At 41.9% G+C, this 22116-nt stretch overlaps 1 protein-coding gene across 5 annotated transcripts in view; it reads right to left on the bottom strand.

Moving 5' to 3' along the window:
- The window catches only part of SLC8A1 (solute carrier family 8 member A1), a 366099-nt gene that overhangs the window by 304863 nt on the left and 39120 nt on the right, over positions 1-22116 (bottom strand). For all 5 annotated transcript variants that reach the window (XM_060248436.1, XM_060248411.1, XM_060248427.1 and 2 more), the window contains exon 2: positions 19233-21066. In XM_060248436.1, coding sequence (XP_060104419.1) covers positions 19233-21028 — 1796 coding nt within the window. In that variant the 5' untranslated portion in view covers positions 21029-21066. The remainder of the gene's footprint in view (positions 1-19232; positions 21067-22116) is intronic.

Here is a 22116-nt window from a genome sequence, read left to right as displayed (position 1 = left end):
TCTCTTTCAACCCAAAAGCAGCCGGTAGTGGTAAAATGGAGTGCTCTTCAGAGGCTTCCTTGGAAGCCTCTGACAAGCGCAGGCAACATTTGTCCTGCAAAAAAAAGCAGTGGCGCAGCAGTGCCGTCCAGGGCTCTCAGCTTGCCTGCTGGTTGGCACAATCGTGCCTCATAAGAAGGGGGAGTAAGGGGGTACCCAGCATTACCCCCTGGTAGGGTGGCACCCTAGGTGGTTGCCTACCCCGCCTACTTCCACGCACTGGTCCTACAGAAGACACTCTGTGTCTGGGGCATTGCAGTTGGCTGAAATCAACAGAAGCAACCACCTGGTAATCAGAGGACTGTAAAACACTTGACGCTCTGCAGAAAACCTTGTGAGGAGAAAGCTACAGGTTGGAACTCTTCAGAGAAGTTTGTGCAATTGCCTCAGTGCTTCCACTGTCCTGACTTGAACTGTATTGCTGAGAGCTGCTAGCTGTAGCAAGTATTGGCTAGAATAGACTAGTAAGGTTTTTTGTTTCTGTGTTTCTTGTTTGTCTGTACATCTCTATTTTTTTTATTCTGTCTTGTCAATAAACTGCATCCTTCTTATATTTTAATTGGAAGGAGTTCTGGTCCTCATTATTAGTCTAATTGGGTGAATTCACACTAAGTAGCAGACAATCTCTCATGGATTGCTGCCTTGACATGGAGAGAGGGCTTGTGCAGTTCAGTGAGGCTGTGGGCTATGTCATTTTATTTATTTATTTATTTATATTTACATTTATATCCCGCCCTCCCCGCCTAGGCGGCTCAGGGCGGCTAACAACATTTCACATATTTAACAAAGATAAAACTTTAAAATTTAACAATTAAAGAAATTAAACATAAAAACCAGTTAATTAAGTTAAAATAATTAAAATACATGATTCATTACATAGAATAAATCTGGCAGCAATGAACTTGTTTGGCGCTGGTTCTGCCAGTTTAGATGGTTCCATAGTCGTATAGTAGATGGCGGCTCCTTATTCTTAGCAACTCAGCAGATATCAGCATAGGCTTGTCTAAAAAGAGCGGTCTTGCAGGCCCCGCGGAACTGTTCAAGGTTCCGCAGGGCCCGCACTTCCTCCGGAAGCTGATTCCACAGTACAGGAGCCGCGGCTGAGAAGGCCCGAGTTCTGATGTTTTGAAGTTTGACCTCTCTCGGCCCAGGGATAGTCAATTTATTTTTGCCCATCGACCTCAGTGCCCTCTGGGGTTCATATGGGGAGAAACGGTCCCTTAGGTAGGCTGGTCCTCGGCCATATAGGGCTTTAAAGGTAATAACCAACACTTTGTACTGGACTCGGTAGGTAATTGGCAGCCAGTGCAGTTCGCGCAGTCCCGGCCGTATGTGCTCCCATTTTGAGAGCCCCAATAATAGCCTGGCCGACGCGTTCTGCACCAGCTGCAGCTTCCGAGTCCGGCACAGAGGTAGCCCCAAGTAGAGGGCATTACAGTAGTCCAGTCTTGAGGTGACCGTTGCATGGATCACTGTTGCGAGGTCGCGACGCTCCAGGAAGGGGGCCAGCTGCCTTGCCCGCTTCAGATGGAAGAATGCTGACTTGGCAGTGGCTGCTATCTGGGCCTCCATTGACAATGAAGGCTCCAGTAAAATGCCCAAACTCTTTACCTGGCGCGCGGGTTTCAATAGCGCGCCGTCGAAGGTTGGGAGAGCTATTTCCCCTCCTAGAGCGCCGCAATCCACGCAAAGGACCTCTGTCTTCGCTGGATTCAATTTCAGCCCACTCAACCTGAGCCACATCGCTACAGCCTGTAAAGCCCGATCTAGATTCCCTGGGGCGGAGCCGGGCCGGCCGTCCATTAGCAGATAGAGCTGGGTGTCATCAGCATATTGATGGCAACCCAGCCCAAACCTCCGGACAATCTGGGCAAGGGGGCGCATATAAATGTTAAATAACATTGGGGAGAGAACTGCCCCCTGAGGCACCCCACAATCAAGTGTGCGCCTCTGGGATCGCTCCCCCCCAATAGCCACCCTTTGTCCCCGACCGGAGAGGAAGGAGGAAAGCCATTGCAAGGCCAACCCCCCAACCCCTATGTCGGCGAGGCGGCACTTTAGTAACTGATGGTCGACTGTATCAAATGCCGCCGACAGGTCTAGTAACATCAGTACCGCAGTGCCGCCCCGATCATGCAGGGCCACCCAAGATGGACAGGCCACAGCTGAGATCCCAGACAAAATGTGATCCACTGAAGAAGGAAATGGCAACCCACTCCAGTATCCTTGACAAGAAAACCCCATGGACAGTAACAAAAGGCTAAAAGATATGGTACTAGAAGATGAGCCCTTCAGGTCGTAAGGCACCCAATATGCTACTGGGGAAGAGTGGAGGGCAAATACAAGTAACCACAGAAAGAATGAAGCAGCTGGGTCAAAGCGAAAAGGATGCTCAGTTGTGGATGTGTCTGATGGTGAAAGGAAAGTCCGATGCTGCAAAGAACAATACTGCATTGGAACATGGAATGTAAGATCTATGAATCAAGGTGAGCTGGATGTGGTCAAACAAGAGATGGCAAGACTGAACATCAACATCTTGGAATCAGTGAACTAAAATGGACAGGAATGGGTGAATTTAACTCAGAAGATCATTACATCTATTACTGTGGGCAAGAGTCATGTAGCAAAAATGGTGTGACTTTTATAGTTAACAAGAGAGTGAGGAAGGCAGTAATGGGATACAATCTCAAAAATGGCAGAATGATCTCAGTCTGTATCCAAGGCAAACCATTCAATATCACAGTAGTCCAAGTCTATGCCCCAACCACTGATGCAGAAGAGGCTGAAGTGGACCAGTTCTATGAAGATCTACAACACCTTCTAGAACTAACATAAAAAAAGATGTCCTCCTCATCATAGGGGACTGGAATACCAAAGTAGAAAGTCAAAAGGTAACCGGAACAATGGACAAGTTTGGTCTTGGAGAACAGAATGAAGCCGGGCAAAGGCTAAATAAGTTTTGTCAAAAGAACAAGCTGGTCATAGCAAACACCCTCTTCCAACAACCTAAAAGGTGACTCTACACATGGACATCACCTGATGGGCAACACAGAAATCAGATTGATTATATACTCTGCAGTCATAGATGGAGAAGCTCCTTACAGTCAGCAAAAACAAGACCTGGAGCTGACTGCGGCTCAGATCATGAGCTACTCATTGCAAAATTCAGGTTTAAACTGAAGAAAACTGGGGAAACCATTAGGCCATTCAGGTGTGACCTTGATCACATCCCTTATGAATCTACAGTGGAGATGAAGAATAGGTTTAAGAAACTAGAGTTGATAGACAGAGTGCCTGAAGATTGAGGTTCGTGAAATTGTACAGAAGGCAACAAACAGCACCATCCCAAAGAAAAAGAAATGCAAGAAAGCAAAGTGGCTGTCTGATGAGGAATAGCTGTGGAAATAAGGAAAGCAAAAGGCAAAGGTGAAAAGGAAAGATTCACTCAACTGAATGCAGATTTCCAAAGAACAGCAAGAAGAGATAAGGACACCTTCCTGAAGAAACAATGCAAAGCAATAGAGGAAAATAATAGAATGGGAAGGACAAGAGATCTCTTCAAGAAAACTGGAGAAATCAAGAGAACGTTTCGTGCAAAGTTGGCCATGATAAAGGACAAAAACGGAAGGGACCTAACAGAAGCAGAAGAGATTAGGAAGAGGTGGAAAGAATATACAGAAGAATTATACAAGAAGGATCTCAATGTCCTTGACAGCCATGATGGTGAAATCGCTGACCTTGAGCCAGACATTCTGGAGTGTGAAATCAAATGGGTCTTAGAAAGCATTACTAACAACAAAGTGAGTGGAGATGATGGTATCCCAGTCGAGCTATTCAAGGTCCTAAAATACTATGCTGTTAAAGTGATGCACACACTATGTCAGCAAATCTAGAAAACGCAACAGTGGCCACAGAATTGGAAAAGATCAGTTTATATTCCAATCCCAAAGAAGGGTAATGCCAAGGAATGTTCAAACTATCGCACCATTGCACTCACTTCACATGCCAGCAAGGTCATGTTAAAGATCCTACATGCTAGGCTTCAACAGTATGTAGGTCGGGAACTACCAGAAGTTCAAGCTGGGTTTCAGAAAGGTAGAGGAACTAGAGATCAAATTGCCAACATTCGCTGGATTATGGAAAAAGCACGGAAGTATCAGAAAAATGTCTATTTCAGTTTCATTGACTACGCTAAACCATTTGATTGTGTGGATCACAACAAACTGTGGCAAGTCCTTAAAGAGATGGGAGTACCAGACCACCTTACATGTCTCCTGAGAAACCTGTATAAGGGTCAAGAAGCAACGGTCAGAACAGGATATGGAACAACTGATTGGTTTAGAATAGGAAAAGGAGTTCGACAAGGATGTATATTGTCACCCTGCTTGTTCAATTTATACGCAGAGTACATCATGCAGAACGCTGTCCTGGCTGAAGCAGAAACCAGAATTAAGATTGCCATGAAAAACATCAACGACCTCAGTTACGCAGATGATACCACTCTAATGGCAGAAAGTGAGGAGGACCTAAAGAACCTCTTGTTGAGGGTGAAAGAGGAGAGCACAAAAGTAGGCTTGAAATTCAACATCAAAAAAACTATGATCATGGCATCTAGCCCTATCACACCTTGGCAAATAGAATGGAACTAGTGAGACTTCACATTCATGGGATCCAAGATCACTGCAGATGGTGACTGTATCCATGAAATTAAAATACGTTTGCTCCTTGGGAGGACAGCTATGGCAAACCTGGGCAGTATAATAAAAAGTAGAGACATCACCCTGGCAACAAAAGTCAGTATAGTCAAGGTGATGGTATCCCCAGTAGTTATGTATGGCTGTGAGAGCTGGACCATAAGGAAGGCCGAGCGCAGAAAAATAGATGCTTTTGAGTTGTGGTGCTGGAGAAGAATCTTGAGAGTCCCTTGGACTGTAAGAAGATCAAATCAGTCAGTCCTAAGGGAAATCAACCCAGACTGTTCCCTGGAAGGTCAGATGCTGAAGCTGAAGCTCAAATACTTTGGCCACCAAATGAGAAGGGAGCACTCACTGGAGAAGACCCTGATGCTGAGAAAGACAAAAGGCAAAAGAAGAAGGGGACAGCAAAAGATGAGATGGCTAGACAGTGTTACTGATGTAACCAACATGAATTTGAGCAGACTTCAGAAGAAAGTAGAAGACAGGAGGGCCTGGCGTGACTTTGTCCATGGGGTTGCAAAGAGTCGGACTCGACTGTGTGACTGAACAACAAAGCAGACAAAAAGGAATTCTCTATTTTTGTTAATTAGAATTTTTTTCTAAATTAGAAATTCTATTTATTTATTTATTACTTTCCATTTATATCCCGCCCTCTCCGCAAGCGGACTCAGGGCGGCTTACAACATCATAAAATACAATCAATCCAATAAAACATATAAAACCATAATTTACATATATCAACTTTAAAACCATTCTATAGCGCTATTTCTGGACCCCTTCCAGAAACATGTTTTGACACCTCCCTCTTTTCTTTTCTCTATGCTTCCACTGCCCCCTTATTTTTACTCATCACCCCCCAATTGCACCCAAGGCTACTACCGCCCCCCTGGATTGTTCCAGCGCCCCCCAGGGGGCAATATTGCCCACTTTGGGAAACACTGGGCTGACCTATACTTACCTTCTCCTTGTCTGGCCACTTCCACATCTTTTTAACTGGATCTCAGCTTGAGCCCCCATGCTGTCCCAAGCAACCCTCCTGGGATTCCAGATCGAAAGTCCACCTGGACTATCAGTTTAACAGATGCTTGAAACCAACACAGCCAACTTCCCTACACAGAACCATTTCAGGATAGGGAATATAACCTTCATTTCCACACTCCTCCTTCATGCCAACCCCAACTCTCTTTCTGTCTCTTTCTCTTGCACACTGCATAGTGTGGGCAAGGGGAACCAAAATATTTGCATTTATTGTGGACGTTTTTGTATTTGGTGCTATATTTGTACTCTAATATTATATCAACTGCTTGAATATATTTCATTCTGCTCAGATAAACTATCTGTTTTTGTATTACATTCAAACCTGTTTTCTTCCTGAATTTGCGTAGGAGCACCATCACTTCGTCACAGATGCTTAAAATACACTGGGGTGTTCTGAATCCAAATTTAGACATATTTCTCCAGCCAGGTGTTCAAACCTAAGTCCACAACTGCTGCTATGTTAGAAGTAAAGGTGAATGGGGGAGTAGTTCTTTTTTGTACTTTGCTATTTTGGTGTGAACTCTGGATCCAGTTTGGAAAACAGACACACAAACAAGACATGTCTAACATACATGTTTATAGAATACACATTAATGGATAAAAGGAAGTACGGTACTTCTTCACCCAAAGGGTGATTAACATGTGGAATTCACTGCCACAGGAGGTGGTGGCGGCCACAAGCATAGCCACCTTCAAGAGGGGGTTAGATAAAAATATGGAGCAGAGGTCCATCAGTGGCTATTAGCCACAGTGTGTGTGTGTGTGTATGTATGTGTGTGTATATAAAAATATATATTATTTTTTGGCCGCTGTGTGACACAGAACGTTGGACTGGATGGGCCATTGGCCTGATCTAACATGGCTTCTCTTATGTTCTTACATGACAACAGTATGATACTTAGCTACAATTGTACGGGGAAAGATAAATATATGGAGGGGATTTGGACTGGATTTGCTCACAACTTTATTCTGAAGACTGAGGGTGCACTCCAGTGAGTTTTTAGTCCACTGTATGAATTATACAGAAACTTGAAACAGGAAAGCAAAGATTAGTAGAAAAGTGAAATACTTGGTCTTCCATCTTTCCTTTGAAAGGATGCTGATAATATTTTTCAGATAGCGTTGAAACTCATAATCACAAACTTCCCAGTTCCCTATACTAGTGCAATACACATAGGGCTTAAAGAAAATTCACATCATAAAGGTTTACAAAGTAATACTTTTAGCCAGGGCCTTTTTTGTAGCCCAGCAGGAATTTATTTGCATATTAGGCCACACCACTGACATCAAGCCAGCTGCAACTGTGTTCCTGTGCATTCCTGCTCAAAAAAAGCCCTGCTTTTAGCTTAAGAAATCTCTACTGCAATTTCACATTTGTCAACACAACTTCAAAGTCACAAATATGGCTTCAGTACATGTCAAGTATTCTAGATGTCTCCCTCAGACACTGATGCAACCTGTGCCACCTACTTCGTGACACTGGAGTTCCTTCCACAGCTTCCACACCAATTCAGTCATGGGGAACCCACACATTAGTTGCACTGGCATCCTTCACTCTCTTACCTTCCTCAAGCCTGACTGGCGCATTCTTTCTCTTAGATTATCTCCTCTTCCTCTTTCATTCTCATACGTTCAGGCTCCCTGGAATTGCAGTTATTTGTTTCCATGTGAAAGACAATCTCTACTCTCAGCAGAGCAGAACATGTTCTGTTATATGCATATGAGTTTGCACACTGTGTGCACTCTTGGTCAATCATAATCATATCTTCACCTGTTCTTTCTCATTCAGATCCTCGTTTGTGTCATTTTGTATGATAATTTAGATTGGGATGGGGGTCTCCATAGTGCATCCTCGTGGATGCGTGCACAGACCTAGATAAAGCTAATAAGTGGTTTTCACTTGGCTCTCAGAATTATTACATAGCTAAGATCCAAGCTCTTCTAATCAAGCACAGAGATGCAGCTGGCAGTGGTAAATTGCCAACAACAGCTCATTACAAATAATGAAACATTGGCTTTTCAAGGACAGACGCAGTGTCAAATCCTAATGGGGATGCAACTAGCATCTGATTTCACTGAGTTTCCTTTACTATGGTTAAGTAATCTTATTTTGTATGCAGGATGTGAAAGTCACATACAAATGTTTGAAAAACCAAAAATACTAGCAGAAACCATGATTATTTGTTTGTTTCACAAGTTTCAACAACCAGAGAATAATGGTCACTTTCTTTTTGCAAGTGTCAGGATGTCTGATGGATTGATTGTGTGAATATTTCAATACAGACTAGCTTCATTTATTCAAATGTATAAGGAGATATGCAAAACTTTGGGAAATTGGAGGAGGAGGTCAGTAAAGCTCCAATGCCAGTTTGGAAAGATGTCCATATATACAAAATTCTTTCATCCCCTCCACAGGGCAAGTACTGAAAAGGCTTACACGGAAATCCTTTTTTCTCTCCATTTGTTGAAGCAGGCCTTCAGAATCAAATGACTGGGGACAACATGAAATGACAAAATGCTATTGACTGAGTTGGCTATGATATATGTCTATGGCTAAATGAATTAAGGCAGAATCTTCCCACACGTGGAGATGTATTTTTCATGGAAAACAATAATTCTTCTTCACAAAATACTGACCATTCACACCCTCTATAGCCTACACCACTTTCCCCTCACCTCAGTGAGTACAGCTCCACATATTACTGTAGCATTAAAAAGCTGAACCTAACAAAATCCATCAGTTCTGTGCATCTTTCCTTCAGTTCTGTGCAACACAAGAGTCTGTCCCATACTGAATCTGCCAATATGCACCTCCATGAGAACTGGCAAATGGCCAAAGTCTCAAATGTTGCCACCTGGACTACCCCACTGTCAATGTTATTTCCTTCAGCTCAGTTTTTCTTCAGCAGATATTTCAACTGGGATAAATAGAGGTGAAGGGAAAACAAAAAGGGTACCTCATTTTACATCCCTCTTTACCTCCCACCCAATGATGTATGGTGCATCTTTCTTCTTCCCCCCTCACTGTCTGAAATGTCTGCTGTAGGCAAATGAAAGAGGAAAGGACAATAACATAATGGGAGGATGAGAGGCAGCAGTCTTGTGTGCTCCCTTATTGCTCTAGGCCTGTTCTGAAGCACTAGCACAGGATGTTGCTAAGTAACAAGTTTGTGTACTTGTGCTTCCCCTTCTTCTTGGCAATCACAGTGATGAGAAGAAAGTATGGTCTTCAGACACGCAGCTGGTGGCATGGGGTATGATCCCAATAACATCACCAGATGGGCAGGGCTGATCACTTGGGTCTTGTTACTCTACTGACATTCTCAGTGGGTATCAACTGTATGGAAAACATGCACATGACTGTCCCTGGGACCATGTCATATAATACACTCCCTTGCACAATGGGGGGTTGCACTATGTAAGTGTAACTCTCACACTGAAAACTGGGAGCTTGAAGGGAGCCAGAGAGGGTTTAAAAAAAAAAAAAAAGAGCAAGAAAAAGAGAGAAACATTGCAAACTTGGCAAGGCAGTTTCAGGAGAGGGCGGAAGTTTGCTCTGCCATCCCCTGCTTCCTCTTCAAATCCACTCACCAGCAAACAGAGCTTCCAGCTAGGGCCCTGCAGCCACTCTGAAAGCTCCACAGGCCCTGTTAATTTAACTCTTTATGAAAGAGATCTGAAGCCTGTGCATCACATCCAGATGGAAGGAAAAAAAACAAGTCACAACCATCTGACTCTGCAGCCCTCCAGTCTTTTTGCCATGATTCTGTTATCAGTCACAGACAGAATAAAACACAGCTGCAGCTGTCAAAAGCAGTTCTCTTTATTTATATCTTAATTCACTGAAGGAAGGTCTGGGATCCTGTACAGAGAAGTCACAAATAAGTTTCTCAGGATGCCAGCTGGTTATAGCCTTTTCTCTAGCACTTCAAAGCATTTTTTTTTAAAAAAAAACCCTTTAATTTACAGAAGTCAGATTTTGTAAATGAAGACATTAGAAAGTGTGCAAAATGGTTTAACTGGTTTGATCAACAGATCAACCAAATTAAGCTTTACTCAATTAATTAGGGAGATCGCATTTTAATCAATAAGGCTGAAAATTAAGAACACACTTATCTTTTTAGGACCTCCAGGTGTCACCCACTACCAATACTGATCTCCACACAACCAAGAGCAATTCATCTGGAGAAAACTGCTGCTTTGGAGAATGGATTCTATGGCATTGCATCCCCCTGAGGTCCCTCCCCTCCTCAAATGTCCAGGTTTTCCCTCCAAGCCAGAGCTGGCAAACCTATTTAGTCTGAAAAGGTGAGCAGTGACTTACGGAAGCTCATACTCTGCCACAAATTTCATTAATCTTTAAGGTGCCACTGGACTCTTGCTCTTTTCTACTGCTTTAGTTATGGTGAGTTGTTATAACGAGACATGAAAAATAAAATATGCAACATAGCCTTGCCTAAGTCCAGAGCTTTTGTAGATTAAACAGTCATCATTTCTTCCAGTTCCTTGCATCCTTGTATTTGTACCTCAAAAATATACCTATGTAGTTTTAACTCAAATTGCTATAATAGAAAACCTAACACTTGCTATGATGCCTCTCAGTAGCCTGTTTGTAAACCAAGATTTCCAATTTTAGCTTACTAAATTTTTAGAGATTCGGGGGCAGCATCTGAAAAACCTTGTTTGTAGAAAGAAGGGAACACAGTGGAGATATGATAACATAAGAGTCCACTCTCCAAAGCTGCCAGTTTCTGATTTCTGTAGTTTCGAGATTAGTTGTAACTTCAGGAGACCTCCTTGAAGATGGTGATTGTACTTGAAATGTCATGAATTTATTTCTTTTAAGTAATCAGGCATTAAGTTAGCAAAAAAAAGAAACAGAAGCATCAGGTAGAAAGTAAAGTGATTGTTTCTACTGTTAAATGCAGGAAGCAATTTATACCACAGATTTCAATTTACCGTATTTTTCGCTCCATAAGATGCACCTGAGCATAAGACGCACCTAGTTTTTAGAGCCGTTTGTGTGAATTTAGAGGCATTTGTGTGAATTTTTTGCAGTATTCGCTCCTTAAGACGCACACACTTTTCCCTCCACATTTTTTTGGGGAAAAAGTGAGTCTTATGGTGCAAAAAATACTGTAATTTAATCATATGTTAAATGTTAGCTAATAAGAGTGCTAAATTCAAAGTGCCACACATCCATCTTCTACTTGGTGAAGGGAGCTTTGGGGCTCAGAAACTCATACTCCCAAAATCTTGTTAGTTTCTAAGGTACTACTGCAGACCAGCATGGCTTCCCTCTGAGACACATCCTTCAGTGTTCCTTTGACCAATGTCCTGTATTCTGCAAGCACAGCCAACCAGGTTTACTCTGGTGGTAGTGCCCTCAAGCATGGATAGCAAGACTTGAGCATCAACAGAGCTTGATGCAAGGAACTGGAAGAAATTAGCTGGAACAGGACTTATACTTGACAGACCAGCTGATCCAACAAGCCTCCCCTCCCAGTCCAATGCTTAAATAGGTTGACAGGACAAGGGCTCCACCTGCTCTGGAAGCAGCATCTGGAACTCATCTAGCCAGGCTTAACTGGGGTCAGAATCCTGCAAAGGACTGTATCCACCAAGAGGTGGAGCACAGTCTGCCAGTCAGGCACTGTACCTTCAGGAAGCTATCTCAGTATGAACCCTCTACCTCTGCCATTCCTGCTGGGTGGTGAGCTTGTGGACTGAGTCTTGGACTGGCACTTAGTTGCCCCAGTACTTGGAGGGACAGAGGAAAGTTCTGGTGAGGAAGCTGCTTCTGCAGGGTCCTCACCTCAGTGGCCAGTTCTAGAGAAGATGGGCTGGGAGCATATGCCCTGCAGACATCTTGCAAAGTTTCCTTTTCTCCTCCAGGCCATTTCTCTGGCTCTTCAGGGTCCTCAGAGGCTTCCAAACTAGAGTCCAGATCCAGATCAGTGGGGGTCATGACAACTATAGCCACATTTCTGAACCCAGAAGCTTGAATCTCTGCTTTTGATATTTCCCAGCTCCAGAGGTTCTGGTCACAGTTGATGGTGGGAGGGGGGAAAGGAGATGCATACAACATAACCAGTGGTGCACCAGATGGTCCTATTTATTCTGTCTTCATAATTCACAGAATAAAGGTCACTCTTTGGAATGTAATGAGGAGCAAATTTAATATTGATGAGGGAAATCACAGACCAAATACTGATTCAAAGGGCTTAGTGAGAATTTTTATGGATAAAAATGTCAGCTCATTCTAGTTAAAATGAGTCATGTCTAAATCCTACTGCAACAAAGAACATGACCCATTAATTTCAACGGGATCCAAGCACAAGTTAAGTCAGTCATCATTTACAGTCAGATTCTTGGAGATGCAGACATGCTAAGGATCTAGGTGCTTCTTAAAGATCTGAAATTTGTTCATATCTCCTAATAATCCTTATACTACAATTATCCTTTTAAAAACCTTTGTTTTTTATTCTGCCTGTACAAGAGCCAATCCACCTATGCTGCAGTATTACATGGAGCAGCTTTTGTTGGCCTGTATCACTTCAAACTGTAATACAGGGATAGTACAAATATTTTTTCCTGACTGGAAAACGTCCCTGTCAGTTAAATTTCCTCCCACATCCAAGCTCTGTCTGAATACTATGAAACATACAGCAAGGCAAAAGTACAATGGACAGATCTTATTATTAACAAGTTTATCGAATATCATTAATTTCTTTTTCCTTTTTTTGTTAGAATAACAACACTATAAACAGAGCTCCAATTGGATTGCTTTTCATGTGTCAATAAACAAATGGCTACCAAAATAATCTGTTAAATATAATCCTCTACAATCACACAACTTTGCAATATGTTTAGCTAATGTCCCTCTGTTTACCAGCTCAGTTACATTAACATCAGTTCCATATAGGGTTGCCAAATCCAATTCAAGAAATAGCTGGGGACTTTGGGGATGGAGCCAGGAGGCATTGGGGGTGGAGCCAGGAGCAAGGGTGGGACAAGCATCATTGAACTCCAAAGGGAGTTCTGGCCATCATATATCAAGGGGACTTTTCAATGTCTTCCTTCCATAGGAAATCATGAAGGAGAGGGTCACCTTCTTTGGGGACTCTATAGAATTAGACCCCCTGGTCCAATCTTTTTGAAACTTAGGGCATATTTTGGGGAGAGCCACTGGATGCTATGCTGAAAATGTGGTGCTTCTACCTCAAAAAACAGGGCCTGCAAAGCCCCAGATACCCACAGATCAATTCTCCATTATTTCCTATGGGAATAAGTCTCCATACGGAATCATGAGTACCCAGCAGACATTTCCCTCCCCTCTCCCCGCTTTCTGATGATCCTGAAGGGGGCGGGAGGACCTCCAAACCGGGGGATCCCCTGCCCCCACCTGGGGATTGGCAACCCTAGTTCCATACATGACTTACACAAAGGAAACAGGCATAAGGAAAGCAAGAGAGAGAGAGAATAGTTTAAGGCAGGGACCCCCAACATGGTGCCCACCAACACCTTTCCTGGTGCCTGCCAAGTGCCTTTAGAATGTGGGTGGGGCTTTTCCCCAGCAGAGCTTCTGATTGGCTGTGCAGATTAAAAGGTATTTTGTTAAACAGAGCTTCTGCCTGAAATGTTGAAGAGTTACTATTAGAGTTGCATATAGCCTTAATCCCTGATATTTTGTGGTTGACCCCACCTCCTGTGGCAGCTATTTTGTGACTGGCTCCATGGTAAAGCAACATATAATACACAAGAACTAGGGAACATGTCAGCAAAGGCACCATAAAACCACCTGCAGTACCACCAATCAATCAAACTTCAGGGCCTTGCCAGAAAAAAAAAAAGTCTTCCAATTTGTTCAGGAGGCCTGAAAAGAAGAGACCACTTGGGGGAAAGGGAAGGCTAACAAAGCCTTCCCCAGAGTTCCAGCCAGTCAAACTTCAGCTAGAGCTGGATCCCAGAAGGCCCCATGTGTGTACCTTTAGTCTTAGGTTGGAAACAGAAAAAAAAAAATTACTCTGTTTTGCATGTTGAATGTGTGGTGTAAAACAGCGGTCTTCACTTTACTCCAAAGCTGTCTGATACACAGTGGGCAAGAAAGCACTGCAAAATGTACTATGATGGATAGGAAAGCCTCCAAAGACATGACAAAGCAACTCTGCTTTATGTAATTGGACCCTGGAGAAATGCATGTTAGAGGCTAAAGAGGGTTGTTTGCAGAAGAACTTAGCACCCATACGTCCTATTGATTTTTAACTGAGAGATCTTGGCTCACAGTACCTCTGAAAATTAGGCCATAGCTATAACCTCTTTGACTGTTGCTTTACTATTTTTCTTAGCATCGTCATTCACTTCCCTCTTTTAACTGCCCGTGCTGTTCAGGCACCTATCTTTCAGAAAAGACTTTCTACCATTGCTGTGATCCTACCCTGATCAATAAAATGTTGGGTTGGGTCCAGACTAAATTCTTCATAAGCCAAATTATTTGTTGTGCCTCCCCACTTCCACTGCAGCCCACCTGTCTCCACAAAATGATGATCCTGGGAGGCAGACAGGGGACCCCTGAGGAATGACATGGAGGGGGGGGGGTGTTAAATAGCATGAAGGTGAAATCGGTGGAAATTGCTAGGTTAGTCTGGATCCAACCCACTGAGTACAAGAGTAAAAAATCTGTACCAGGAGAGACCTATGGTTTTTCGCCATTAGTGTCAGCATGTGTCTGTATAAGAGGATACAAACCAGGAAATGTTGTGCTCGGATCTGTACAAAATACCACATAGTTACATTACCCTATAAGAGTCTAAAATTAGATGTGCCTGTGTGAGATCATAGTGAATGAACTGACCCAGTGAACATGCTTCAGGCACATAAACTGTGTAGAGTCTTCTGGAAATAATGATTTGTTGCTCAGGCAAAATTTTTCAAATGGTTATCTAATAGTGGAAAGCCAAGTGCCAGCTAGGCTTTCTTAACTTGCCAATGTTAAAAGGACCATGACCAGAGGCACAAATTTCATGTAAACTAAGTTGCCTGTGCACACCTCATTACCAGACAGGCTGATCACAACAGGCCACATTCTCATTTAAGTACATCTGAGCTTACCCTGAAATTCTGAAACTCACAGTTTTAATCACGGGGATAATCTGCATTTTTTAAAATTCAACAGCAAAATTTCCATTTGTTTTTTGACAGAAATAATCTTTATAGAAGTTTTTATATTTCATTTCTAAATTTATCTCACCTCCCCCCGCCCCGAAAATTATATTAAGGAAGAAGCCTAGGAATACTGCTCTAGATGTGAGCAGTGGTCTGTTTTAGGAGCAAACTAGGCAAGGTGTTGGGGGCTGTGCACTTGGAGGCCCCAAGCACTTTTTCTTTGTTTGCAAATGACACTTGTGCATGTGCCTGATTCCAAGTGGGACTATAGCAGAGAGAGAGAGAGAGAGAGAGAGAGAATTAACCCTTTCATCCTGCACTGCTTGCCTGAAATGGCTCTATGAAGCATCCATTTTTTCTCATTGGAGCAAATGTACCAGCACTCTTTATGTTGGCTGCATCTTTGCTCCAGCTCCCAAGATCTGTTTTAAGTCAAGTAAATGTCTCATGGGGAGAAAGGGTTAACTTTTCATCCCCCTAGTTCCAATCTGAATCAAGTCCCTGTAGAGCTGCTATCATACAGAAAAATATTTGTGAGCTCTGTGCACAGAACACCCAACATTTCATTGAGTTTACCCCATTACTGACATATTTGGTAAAACACAACATTAAAATAAAGCTTCTAAATATTCAGTGGGACAGCTGTTCAGGCCTGAGATCAAAGACTCATGTCAAGCTCTGACAGAATCAATCAACAGGGTGATCCCGATGCCCTACCTATACCACTTAACAAATAATGAATATAGAAAAACGTTTACTCTTACGAGGTGGGACGTTCTCCCTTCAGCAGTGGTGGAGGGGAGATTTTAAAAAGTGCCGTTCCAAGAACGATTATGTCCCTGCTGCAATGATGGTATTGGAACTTTAATCCATGTCATATTTGACTGTGAGGCTTATAATGATCATCATGAAGTACTTCCATTTTCCACAGCCATACCTTTTACCAGTAGTCAAAAACTGCAAATCCTTAAGAATCTTCTTGATGATAAGAACCCTGAGGTTACATAAAAATTAGCAAAATTTGGCTGGCTTGCCACAAGAATAAGGAAAACTCTAATAATTCAGTCAGGAAATGGTTAAACACCTTCCAGTCTGTTTGCTGTAACTGCCATGTTCTGTTATATCTGTAGTTTACAACAGTATTTTATGTCTTTTTATGTACGATTTTATGGTCATCAGTATTAATTTTGTATGATTTTACTATTTTAAATGCTGGCTCAGGCTGTGAATAAACTATGTTGATATTGATTGACTGATGATGAGATCAAAGACTCAAAGCTCAAAGGTGTCATGCCTCAGGACATCAGTTTCAGTATCTGCCTCAGTATCAGTTTCACTTTACACATACTGCATTTCATACAACTGCAAAGATAAAATTATAAAATATTTGCCAAATAACCTGTGACTATCATAAATTAGTATATTTTACACCTTAATTTTTTTTAGGTACTGTTTCTCTTTTTCTGCTAATTGGATAATACAAGCTTAATAATACAGGAAACGTAAAGTTTCAAAATATCTTAATATTCTTTTCTACAGCAGCTGTAGTTTATCTTCCTTACACAGGCTTATCCTGTTTTAATTCTCAAGAAAACTGAAGGGTAAAATATATAAATTATGCTGCCCTATGCTTTCATTTGAACAATCACAAGCCCTATGTGAATGTACCTCAAAAGTATATTACACATAATGCCTCAGATCCAAGCATTTCTGCATTCAGAAGGATTTCTGCCAATGGAGCACATCTCTGCCCACTACGACTCAACATACCCACCAAGAGCAGCATTTCAGGGGTCATTTTAGGAAGTAGTCAGAAAGTCAAACTCCATGGGCAGACATCCTCCTGCCTGCAGAAATGTATTGTTGGATTCAAGCCAATGTTTAAAGGGAGCCTATGCAATAGATAAGGAGCCCCGAGGCACAGAGTAGTAAGCTGCAGTACTGTCGTCCAAGCTCTGCTCACAATCTGAGTTTGATTCTGATGGATGCTGGGTTCAGGTAGCCTAGCCAGCTCAAGGTTGACTCAACCTTCCAAGGTTGGTAAAATGAGTAACCAGCTTGCTGGAGGTAAAGTGTAGATGATGGGGGAAGGCAATGGCAAACCACCCCATAAAAAGTCTGCCAAGAAAATGGTGTGATGTGATGTCCGCTCGCGGAGTGGGCAGCATATAAATCCAAGGTAAGGAAGTAAATAAATAAATGTCATCCTATGGGTCGGTAACGACTTGGTGCTTGCACAAGGTAGTGCCTTTACCTTTTCCTTTTTTATGCAATATATAGGTCAGCCCTACACAAAATGAATTCTCATCATTTAAATGTTATGGTCAATATATGGAACCAAGGTAGCAAAACAGGTGAAATTCAACTTCTCTGCTGCTCATAATCTCAACGAATTTACAGAGTACATGTGACTAGGGTTCCAGCTAACCTTATGCCAAATATCCCAAAACATGCTGGAGAAAAAGTACGAGAAGCAGCTCATAACTAAATCACTAGAAGTCTTGTCCAAAGATTAGTTTGTCACACTGAAATAAAGAACTTAGAAAATACCTGATTCTCCAAATACAATTACCTTGGGTTATAGAGGACCTCATATTTTTCAACTATTTGTAAGGAATTAATAACATTATTGCTCTTGGATGCAAAAACACTCATTTGTAAACTCTAGAAAACCAAACTTATACCTGTCACAAATTGATACAATACACTAAATTTTAATAGCTGAGAAAATAACTCCGCAAATTAAAGCCATACAGAATTCCTCTTACACAAATAATACGATTTGACATATCCCATAAAATGTGAATATCTTCTAAGCATATATATTGAAAATGATATAATCTCATTCTATATTGTAACATCCTGTATTGAGACTAATGGATGCAATTATCTTTTGTCAGGTTATATCAAACTAGTGTTCTGAGAAGTTTAAAATAAAAGTTATTTTTTTAAAAAAAACTTACTGCAGCAACACAGAGGTCTTATCAGTTACAGCTGACAGATGCCAGTGAGAAAGACCAGCATCAACACTGGTGGACCAAAGGAACTAAACTCGCCCTAGAGGGTTTTTAAAAGTCTATTTACAAGGAGAAATACACAAAAGCAAACAAACAACCCCCCTCTCCACACACTCCTTGTTCATTGTAATAGGCTGGCACTCTCCCTGGAGGACTTTTTTTAAAAAAAGACTTTGCATCCTTCAAAGCTATCACTGTTTCACTGCTACTGTGGTTTTTTCCATTATACCTTCCGGCATTGCACAACAACAACAGAAAGCAACTTCACAGTGAACATGCAAAATCACAAAAATGGAAACAGTACTCTATGCGACACTCTCCACAGATTCCCTTCACTAGGGACTGCTCTTGCTTGGGAATTCTATACCACTGCTGTTACACAAACTATTGTCCACAAGGTTTTGGTCTTTGGACAACATGCTCATTTTATGAAGAATTTGTTACTGAAAATAGGCTGTAGTCCTTCTCCCACAAAGCGGAAAATATGATGGAAATGGAGTATATGTATGTATGTATACTGCACTTTTCATCTTTTGATTTCTTCACAATATGATAAACAAAGGCAGCAGTAAGTGTAAGTGTGTGTGTGGGAGAGAGAGAGAAGAAAAAAATTCAGTCCCAGTTGCCAGGAAAAGCTTATCAGCAATGTTTCCTTTCTAACTACTTTCCCATTTGTAAACTGTCAAACCTGGCTGCCTTGCCTAATTAGACTTTCCCCCACGTGGTAACATTAACTTGAAAGTGCAGAGTATAAATATTTCATGATGTCACAAAGGCTAATGACAAGCCCTTCTGAACTTGCAACTTAACAGCATTTATTAGTCACAGGCTGCCTTTTGCAAAGTGAACAGCGGGACCATCTCAGTAGAGCTCTGAAAATAAGGACTGCTTTCTTTCATGATGCATTCAGACTTATATTGTGGTTAGAAAGGGATACCACATTTTCTAACAGAATTCACTCTATGCTAACTTGAGCCTCGCTGCCACTGCAATATCTGAAAGAGGGATAAACACAATGCCCATGTGGCCTTTCAAACATTCACATCTCCAGATTACACTCTACTGAAAACACTCTTTCTCAAGCACACATTTTCATGACTCATGTGAAATCTGTATGAGTTTCTGACACCCAAAGGCACATGGCTTCTGCTATGTGTATGGATTATGATCAAGAGTATCAATATTTTATAACAACATGAGTAACAAGGGCTTTGAATTTTTTTAACCAGATATGCTAAAAAAAATCATGCTGCCACACAGGTTAAATAGTACTTACACAATCTCGTCATTCTGAAATTCAAGCTCCCCGCAAGTATCTTCAAAGTCCTCTCCACCTCCTTTGGCTGTACCTTCAATTGTTTTGTAGGGCACAATAACATTTCCTCGAGCTCCAGATGTCCGTAGAACTTTCACTTCCATGGTTCCCACACTCTCACTCACATGAGTGACCGGTTCCTCAAAAGTAAAAATGCCAGCATGGTCGTCATCAAAGATAGTGACAGTGGCAGTAGCAGGGGACCCCAGGCAAGCCACAGGTGTGACATGGTTCACCTCTAGAACACCGTCTTCTGACTCCTCAGAGGAGACCCTCACATTGCTGAGGTGAACAAGGAAGTTCTCATCTTCCTCAAAGATATCATCATCAATTATGCCAACCCGTACTTCTTTCTCTGTCTCGCCTGGTTTAAATATCACAGTCCCTTCAGTGAACTCATAATCAGAACCTGCATTGGCTGTGCCATCTTCTGTTCTGAAGTCAACAGAGATAGTTTTGGTCAAATCACCCCCTCGGCGGACAATAGTTAGGGCCACTGTGCCACAGTTCTCAAGGCACTGGTAGGTGCACTGATCAAAATAGACCTTACTGACAGGGTCGTTGTCTGCCACTTCACAGTTGACCTCGTGCATACTGACAGCTTTTCTTGCTTGATCAGCAGCATGTCTCTTCAATATATTGCCAGCTCCAGTCATTAAGCGAGTAGCCTGAATACGGTAAAAGGCTCGGCTCTTTTGCTGCTGACTGAGAACCTGATAGTTAGCAAGTTCTATCAACTGTTCAACTTCTTTGTCTGGATGCTTTTGTTTCAGCTCTTTAAGGATCCTAGCCATTTCTCTCCTTGCTTCTTCATCATCTTGATCCTTCTCATCTTCCTCTAGGACCAGAGTGCCATCCAGGAAGCTTTCCACATGGGAATTAACCACCTTCCCATCCATTTCAATATCAGCCTTGGAGGCTGGCCTGTCACCTTCATGCTCAATGATCATGCCCCTCTGCTTGCCAGCTCTGTACTTCTTGTAGACATATTTGTAAAACAAAAGCCTTCTGTCAGCAACCCATGCAAACACAACACAGATAGGGAAGAAGAAAAAGGTGAGCAAGCCTTCCCAGACCTCCACAATTCCAGGAGATATGACTGACAAAATTAGGTAAAGCCATGTGTAGGCAAAGATGCTCCAAGCTGCTGTGACAAAAAACACACGAAGATGTTTTATCTTCCTGATCTCCCCATCGGGGACAACATAGACACATAGTGCTATGATGACAAACATGTTAAAGGCAGCACTTCCAACAATAGTGCTTGGCCCCAGGTCTCCTGCATTGAAGCCATGGCCACACACTTCAATGACAGAAAGGAGGATCTCAGGTGCCGAAGAGCCTAGAGCCATCAGTGTTAAATTGGAAACAGTCTCATTCCAAATTCTGACCGTAGTCTTGGTAGTCTCACCATTGGGTTTCTTGATTGTTATTTCTCTTTCTTGGGATGTAATAACTTCTATGGATGACATGAAGCGGTCAGCTATGATGGATACACCTAGAAACATGTATACCATAGCCACGAAGTATACAGTAGCTCTTGCTATTTTGTCGCCAAATGAAGGGTCTTGAGGTTGCCAGATTGGCAAAATTACCCCTGTCTTGCAAATGTAGGTACCAGAACAAAGTGTTTTATTCTTCATCTCTTCATTCAAATTTTCTGTATGCACTTGGTCCATGTGCAACAGTAAGAGTACAACAACACTTAAAAGGTAAAGACCACCAGGAAAGGCAGCTGGATTCTTTAATCCCAACATGATTGCTTTGTCTGGCCAAATTCAAAGTGTTTTCCAACCTGCAGAACATAAAATAGTAAAAATGTGTTATCCAGATGCAGCTCAAGACAGGTATAAAGTACTAGCTTTCAGTATGACACACACACACAGAAACTTCCATGGACAAGCTATTCACATCAAGTATTGGTTACAGTTACATTCATAAATATGCAGATCTTCTGTTCACTAATAATTTCCAGTTCAGCTTTTATTAAAATGAAAATGAATAAAAGAAATAAGGGGCAGAAGTCAGTGTTTAAAACCAATCAAGCATGTCTGAATTAGCATCAATTTCTAAAAACGCAAGTAGATCTTGGACTGCTGAAGTTACACCTTTTCCCCATTTCCCCTGATATTTCTTAAAATAAAAATTGGAAGAGGTTTGCTGAATAGCAAATAATTATTATCAATACTAAAGTTCAGTAAATCTTTCAGAGTTTTTTTTTTAAAGGAACTGATTCTGCACAGATGTGTGCCTGGGGGTCATTTAATAGAAAAAGAGATGCCGGAGCTCATTAGCACAACTCATTTGCATATACCACACACCCCTGACATTACCGGAAGGTGTACTAAATTATATCAGCTCAGCATCTACCTTAGAATCTGTCTGCTTTATATGTTTTGGTTATTTTCCCATTTTGTGTGGGGAAAATATTAGAAAATTTGTCAAATCTTAGAGTTCAGCAAAATTCTCACAGGGGGGGTTGAACAATGGAGCCCAGGAACAAGTATTATTTTTTGGGGGGGGAGGTTAAGAAAGGAAGAGTACAATAACATGTAGAGGTTCTGGAGCTCTGCTCCTGTGAACTCTTGCCCAAAATGAGGCCTGTGTGTACCTATTTTCATTCAAATGACTATCTATTATACACGACGAAAGGCACACAAAAGTTAATTAATTCACGTCACTAAGCTGCCTATCTAACTATGTGTTGCTGAGTGGCGTGAGCAAGTTTTGAAAGGCATTCACCACTGCTGCTTAGCACAGGAGACATTCAATGTGGGGCTACTGACTACCATGCTGCTGTATAAGTACCAAGACAGCTGATCAAGGACAGGTAAAAGTAAAAGAT

Source organism: Heteronotia binoei, chromosome 1 (assembly GCF_032191835.1).
Source record: "Heteronotia binoei isolate CCM8104 ecotype False Entrance Well chromosome 1, APGP_CSIRO_Hbin_v1, whole genome shotgun sequence".
Lineage (NCBI taxonomy): Eukaryota > Metazoa > Chordata > Lepidosauria > Squamata > Gekkonidae > Heteronotia > Heteronotia binoei.
This window is presented reverse-complemented; position numbering and strand designations above follow the sequence as displayed.